At 40.9% G+C, this 7,560-nt stretch overlaps 1 protein-coding gene across 1 annotated transcript in view; it reads right to left on the reverse strand.

Moving 5' to 3' along the window:
- Positions 1 to 1,291: 1,291 nt before the first annotated feature.
- The window catches only part of LOC138006546 (uncharacterized), an 8,060-nt gene continuing 1,791 nt past the window's right edge, over positions 1,292 to 7,560 (reverse strand). The window contains exons 3-7 of the mRNA XM_068852937.1: positions 6,805 to 6,895; positions 5,975 to 6,134; positions 4,562 to 4,684; positions 3,527 to 3,713; positions 1,292 to 2,420 (exon numbers count right to left, since the gene is read on the reverse strand). Of these exons, the coding sequence (XP_068709038.1) occupies positions 2,176 to 2,420; positions 3,527 to 3,713; positions 4,562 to 4,684; positions 5,975 to 5,977 (558 nt within the window). The 5' untranslated portion in view covers positions 5,978 to 6,134; positions 6,805 to 6,895 and the 3' untranslated portion in view covers positions 1,292 to 2,175. The remainder of the gene's footprint in view (positions 2,421 to 3,526; positions 3,714 to 4,561; positions 4,685 to 5,974; positions 6,135 to 6,804; positions 6,896 to 7,560) is intronic.

Raw genomic sequence — 7,560 nt, forward strand, 5'->3', positions numbered from 1 at the left:
ACCTTTTCATTTCACAAAATGCTTGTGCTTGAAACTCATTACTGACCGGGAATTAATTACCTATGTCTGGTGTGGTATATCTGGCTTGAAACACAGCGGCTCGCCCAGCAGAATTGAAGCAAACAAACGCAGAACAGGCAGATGTTGGGAAACGCTTTGGCGAAAGAACAAATCATTTCTAGCGGCGTCTCTATTAAATGTGTTCGCCCTAAGGGCTTCCTTAAATGACCCGCGGTCTCTCTGAATGCTGCTTAAGTCAAGGTCTTTTGTGTCTCATCGTAATGAATAGGTATAAATTGGCTTCAATCAATTTGATATATTAATTGTCGGTCTCAGTGGAGTCCCGACAACCTTTAAGAACAATTAGGCTCATCTTATTGTGCTTTGTTTACAATATGCTATCCTTTGATAGCCTGCGGGTTTGTATTTAATTGCTCATTGTTCGTAATCCCTCTCATCCAGCCGCAAAACTAATAAAGTTTAATTAAAAGCAAACAGGCAGCAGTGCGTGACTTTGTGAGAGCTGTGTTGATCTTTATTGAATTAACTCTTAAAAAGTCATAGGATTCCGAATCTTTACTTGGTGAATGAAATCCGTCGCATCTGAAAATTCTTCATTATTAGCTAAGCTAAACCACTGAAAAGTAAATTTAATTTTTAAATTCAGCGTGGTTGTATTTGTAATTTAAGAGAATTGAATTGAAGGAGCACCACGCCAGTTATTAGCCGATGCGATCAATATCGCGTACGATTTGACGGACGTTTTACCTTCTGCGAAATTTGGAGAATCGTATTCTTTTCCTTTTTCTAACGCATGCGCAAGACACTCAATATATATATACCTGCAATTGGATAGCCTGTCAACACAGACGTATTTCCGGAGGGGAGAAAAGACCGCCGGAAATACGTCTGCGTTCACAGGCGTAGCGATTGGGTGGATTGTCTATGCCTTTCCTAGGGTCTCTCTTTTCCTGGCTTCCTGGAGCGAAAGAAGGGAGTGGGGAGAGAAGATATCGCGAGGCAACGTTCTATTGGGCAAGTCCAATGGATGTTATGTTCTTTTTGTGGTCGAGCTGTTTAAGTAATTTAAGATTCCCCCCTGAGCTTTTAAAGGGTTGTTGGTTGTACACGACTTTTTAACATCTTTTAAGAAATTGTCAATGCCTTAGATGTTAAAATTGTCTTTCAAAGTTTCATTTCACTGGCTGCTCTTATCTTTTTTTTTTTTTTCATTCAGTTTAGCCCGACATCCCTCATTTTTAAGGTCTAAGATGCAAGAAGAGACGTCGGTAAACAAGAATTTTTGTGTCGGGTCAACTTTTGATACAACGAGATTGATGAGGCCCTGTTGAGGGGTTTTAGCGATAGGGGATAGTTGGCAATACATCTAAGTTAAGAGGTGAGAAACATTTTAACGCCGTATCCCACAACTGCGCGCGGCCTTATTTTCGAATTCTGAACATGGTAGAGGCGAGGTTAGTGCTTGTCGGATCTACTTGAATGTTCATTCAGCAACAGGAAATGTGGTTGACACGGAATGATCTGTTGAGTTTTGGCGATAGAAATACTGCAGGGAGTTTGGAAATAACACCTAAAGCCGCTCGTGGTTGTGGGATAAGGCGTTAAAATTGTTCTTGCCGTTAGAGAATAGTGTTTTGACTATATATATATCATGTTCATCCATATTTCAGCGCTGATTACTATCAGAGCAACCATGCTGGCTACATGGCCAATCTGGACAGTGAATGGGAATTACGTGGTCATCCCGGGCCAATGTTTTTCCCCAACTAGATGACGCTGGATCAACCAGAACGATGATTCACAGGCGGACGAGAGAGAAGAGGACAATTTGTATGCAAGTTACGAAGGTCTCTCGAGCCAACAGCGCATCCCTGCCCCCCAGGGGGATCACAAATGGATTCACAGTCCAAGCCTCGGCGAAATGTAATTAATTAATGAAGTTTTGAAAGGACCAAGGACGGACAACCCCTGGAAGACATTTTTCATTGGGAGAAAAACTTGTCCTGAGCGGAATTTGATCAGGGGCACGTGGGTTCAAATCCCGCTCAGGGCATAAAAAGTTTTTCTCCCAATGAAAAAAAAAATAAATAAATAAAAAAAAAAAAAAAATATATATATATATATATATGATTTGGTTGAAAATTTAAAACAAGACTATATATATATATACAGAGAGAGAGAGAGAGAGAGAGAGAGAGAGAGAGAGGCCATGTTATATCTCAAACATCCTCGTACCAGATACATATCCATTTGTAAAACTGAAGAGTCTAACCTCATCTCTCCCAGTTCCAGTAAATGTATTTCTATCGTAAAAAGTGATAATACGTCAATGAGCCATTTACTTCCTGATTCGTGTCCTTGAAGCGCACGCTTGTCGACGAAGAATCCTTGCCATTTGCCTATCATATGAAAAAAGAACGAAGCTAACCAATTCAGTGAACTTTAAGTGGCAAGAAATTTTTTTTGTGAGTACTGTATACAGGAAAATTAAAAGGAAGTATTCAGTTGTACATGTGAACACTAGTCTTGTGATCCACTCGTTTGTTTAGAAAGCTGGCAATCTGAGTTTCTGGGAAAAGTAATTAACCATTTTCAGTTGTTGTGTATGATCCAAACGTATTTGCACGTGGGTGTTTACAAAATGGCGATGGCTACGGCAATAACGACGCCGCAAACAATATGATTGGTTAAAAGAGGAAAAATCGTCGTGCTACAAGCATTTTCGTAGCTATTTTTTCCGTTCTCTGCATAACTACGACGTTAAATCATTAAATTCAAAGTTTTAACGACAACTTGAGTATGTACCTCAGCTCGTGACAATTTATTTTTAGAATACTCCAACCTTATTGTATGACACAAAGGAGATTGAATCATCGTGAAAAACTTACGATTAAGCAAAGTTATATTTTGAGGTGACGTTATCATTGACGTCACCGCCGTATATCTTAAAGTTCCTATATTCTAAAGTTGAAGCTGATTTTGAAGAAAGAGTACCAGACTTGGGGAAGAAACGCCTGGAAAAATTGGTGCAGTTTGTACTCCGATCACACCTCAAGATCTCAAGAAAACTGTCGCTATGCTCTGCCTATAACGATTGAGTTAATCAGCTTTGTTGCTTTGTTCTTCTCTCAGTTCAAAACCGTTCACTAAAATCCCGTTATTGGATACATTTCATTTTCTTTAGGACAAGATGGAGTAATCACGAGACACATATGATAAAACGACGTTTTCCGGTTAACGATGTCCTTTCTAAAACTCCCTACTATTTATCAGCATGATTGTCTAGTTCTATTGTGGTCCTCGAGCTGTCCGCTAAGAGTGACGCGATAAAAACGGACGCTTAAGAAACCGTGGCACGGATTGCGGGAGCTAGAGGTGGGTATGTTAGTTCCTGCTGTGAACTAACACAGAGTCAAGTCTAGTTTGATAGCAGTCCCTTAGTGTGTCTTTCCTCTGTCCACAAAGCAATCATGATTTTTATGTATTTATTTACCTATTAACTTACCTGATGGTAATGTTTGTGGACCTTTTGTATTCAGTGATTTCGTAACAATGGACAGTTGTTTGGATTCAGTTTCTGAGAGCTTAGCTGGTTTTGGTACCGGTTTGGGAGCTTGACCTTCATCCTTTGGCGGTACAACGTTCTTCAACCTCTCCATTATCAAGTCGAAGGCTTCTTTTTCGTCTGCACACTTAAAAGATAGATAGCATTAGCATTACAACAATTGGTATCAGTGAAGACTTGTTTCGGCTGATAAGGTTGTAGGGACTTTTAGATCGGAGAACGACTACGAGTACGAGTCTTCTGTACTGAGCATGCGCTTAAGGTTTGGAGGCCGACATTTTTCGAAGTGTGCATGCTCAGATCGGAAAACTCGCACTCGTGGTTGTCCTCCGATCTAAAGCTCCCTTGTTGCTTGGTAGCGGGCGAAAGGACAACTGATAATCAGGTTTTGACCAATGACCTCCTAGGATCTGACCGATGTTACGGAAGTCGTGAATTTGAATTCCGCCTAGGACTTTAATTTTCAGGTGTCGTTCTCCCGTTACCAGTTACCTTATGATCCTTCTCACGAGCGAATGTACACCGTCTAACATCAATATTGTTCACTACAAAGCTTGTAAAATCTGTCGGTCCTGCTAAAAGACGGTTTCCCAAGCCGCATACAAATAGGAGAGGTAACAAATTCGAAAAAAGTTTACTTGTCAATGATATTTAAAGTAGATAGTTGTAAATGTGCCAATCACAAAGCGCCAGAAGAAAATATATGCGGACGTCACAAAGAAGCTAAGCGTAGTGTTTTACATGGGGAAGTGATGTCAGTTTGCCGAAAATATAAAGAAAGTGAAAAGGTATTTGCTGAGCATGCGCCGTTTTTGTGCCCCGGACGGCAACCGGAAGTATGCTGGTTTTTATTGTAGACCGGAGATGAATACTCTGAATGTTCATTTCCGGTATCCATGCGTACGCGTTTCCGTGACTCAAAAACGTTGCGTGCTTCAATTCCTACTATCACCCCATCACCCGCCCGAGCCTCACATCGGCCATGAATACTCCTTGGAAATTGGCCATCAAAGCATCCACATGGGCGTACTTTTCAATATCGAAACGTTCCGTAACAAAGGGCATAATGATGGGCTTCTGGTTCACCAGTTTTTTTCCCTGAAGGATAAGAACAAATGCATTAAGGTTTGGCAATACCTATTCGTCAAAAGACGAATTCAGAGACTAGGACCCCCTTGGTCAGACCAACTGCGACCTCTGGCTGAACCAGAAGTCGCATTCTTATGAGCAGTGTCACAAGTTTGAGCCATCCCTTCTTTCGGAATTGTTTGTGGGTCAGTATTGGCGGTGCTGATCAAAAGGATCCCTGCCTCTGGAGAGATGTTGCTGGCGCATGCGTAACAGTGGGTAAAGGGGCAATGGACAGCATACGTTAAATATTACACTAAAACTTTCAAAAATAAATAACTGAAATGACCAGAGCTGACGTAATACATTTATCAGTGGTTTATGGCCGGAAAATGGGCGCTTTACGGCTGGCGATCATATGGTACAAAATCCGCTATACTGGAGAGCAAATTGCGTACTGGGACATAGTGCGCGATTTGCTCTCCAGTATAGCGGCTTTTGTACCATGTGATCGGCAGCTGCAAAGGGCTCATTCTGAACGCTTCAAATACAAGTCGAAACTGTGATCTTCAGAATACTGGATCGTATGCTCAACCTGTGCACACGTATTCACTCAGGTATGTCTTAATCCGCAACCTTTTCTTTCGGAGTCGCCGTCCGTCGACGTGTATCCGGCATGGGAATCCACAAATTCTTAAATCCGCTATTCTGGGTCGAAATTTTTGAATAGGCAAATAATTTGGCTTTCAATCCGATGACGTAACAACTCAGATCCAGTCTTTACCACTTGAATATTTACTATAGCCGCTGGACGTAGTTATCGCCTCTCTTGTTCTTGGACTTATTTCAAGTCTTACATAAAGCGTGTGCAGTTAAACTTGGCTATGTGCACTGTAACTATGTCAAACATTGTCATTGTTCATTTTTTAATTCCTGGGTCATCGACTGCATTGTAAATGGTGATTTATATACCGCACGTATCACATACAGTCTCATGGCGGTCTGTAATAGACCACCAACACCAGTGGTTTCGCCCTACTCCAGACGAACGGTATACGAGTTGTGAGACGGGCCCCACAGTTAATAGTCGTTATCCGGAGAAGACATGAAATCCTAAGCACTTGCAGATGAAACTACAATTTTATATACCCTTATTAGGCCCACCGAGGTTTTGAACGTACGGTCTCCCGTTCTGAAGACCGATACTCAACCAACTTAGCTACCGCGGTTGTCGGTAAACTGAGTTTCACCCATTGAGAGATCCAGATAGCAAGTAGAGCAAATTCAACACCGAGCCTAACATGTTATCAAGCAGATTACCATTGCATAATGACACTCAAAGGCACATTCCTGTGATTGGGCCCACTTCTCATTCACAAAAATGAGGAAAACTTTGGCATCTCGGACATTGGCTAAAATCTCTTCACGAAATACGTCACCTCCTTCAAGGTCTGTGCACAGCCAAGTGGAGATACCATGCCTAGAACATAAATTAAAAATGCTGCTCACAAATGACGGTGAACCGACAGATACCGTGCGTGGCTTGAGGTTGCGTGGAGCACACGAACGACTGACGATTCCGTTGCCGCTTGTGCGGTCCAAGCGCTAAGTTTTGGTCGAAATGTTCATTGTCACGATTCAAATGGTTGAGCCTCCGGAGCAACAAATCATTTTTTTCGGCATCAAATAAATCTCAGACTAGCGATCGACTTCTCTCCCAGGAATTCCCAGTGGTGCAGGAATAATGAAGAACCTGGAGACAATGTTGATGAGGAGACCAGACTAAATTTTCTTTTTTCATTGCCACTAGTGTATTCACCGCAACTGTTGATAGTAAAACAACAACGAGCTTAAAATATAAATTTCGTTAAAGTGGGACATGCAGCTTTTGGGAATATGGTTTGATACCACCCGTTGACATGAAGGATCGCTTGACTAACATCTGCAACATATGTAATAGAGCGTTTTATTGAATTTATAACATTTGGTGGATAAAAAATACTTGTCAATAGAATTAACTCATTGGTTCAGGGATTCATCACCAGCAGACTTAACCATGAAAAGTAGGTTTCTATTTGGCCTTCCGCTACGCAAAGCCATGATCGTGTATTAACGAATTGTCTGACGAATTGTCAGAATTTTTGGCTTACCTGTGAAATGTTTCTCGAGCTCTTTCCACTTGATTCTTGGAGGATGCCACGTTCAGACTCAAGAAATAGTCAACGTACCATGATGCTGTCACTGAATTGAGATTAATATTGAACATATTAATCAGTTTTCGTTATGCGAATAGGAACCAAGGGAATCTTGAATCCTCTTGAATATCCCTTTTCACCGTTAGTCTTTCTCATTTGCATTACAATGTAATCTAGCATGTATGTGAGGCAATTTCGGGCTATTTTGTAGTTTTAACCCGAAATTGCCTCGCACCCACGTTAGATTACATTGTAATGCAAATAAGAAAAACTAACCGTGAAAAGGGCTATTACAGTAAGTTTTACTGAAAGACCCTAAGCGTTGGTCCGATTGGGGTTCAACTTACGACCTCCCGCCGAGTAGTCCGATTCAAGTTTTTTTTTAAGATGATCGTCACAGTTTCACTGACTAGAAAATGTGCCGATTATTTACCAAAACTAATTAGCATATATATAAAATCATTGCTGAATAATGGTTAAGTCTGAATCTTGATTTTAAAATGGTTAGCTTTCTCTTGAAGTTTGATAACCTACATTTTTCAATGTGTAAGCTTGCTTCTTAACGGATATTAACACAAGTTTACTGAGGTACTTTTGGAAGAAAAAAATACTGACATTAATAAAAAATAACATTCTCGCAGTTAGTGATGTGATAAGTCTAGTGATTAAGTGAAGGTGTTATTAATCACACGTTTCCAGGTTCGAGTCCTG

This window comes from Montipora foliosa, chromosome 6 (assembly GCF_036669935.1).
Source record: "Montipora foliosa isolate CH-2021 chromosome 6, ASM3666993v2, whole genome shotgun sequence".
NCBI lineage: Eukaryota > Metazoa > Cnidaria > Anthozoa > Scleractinia > Acroporidae > Montipora > Montipora foliosa.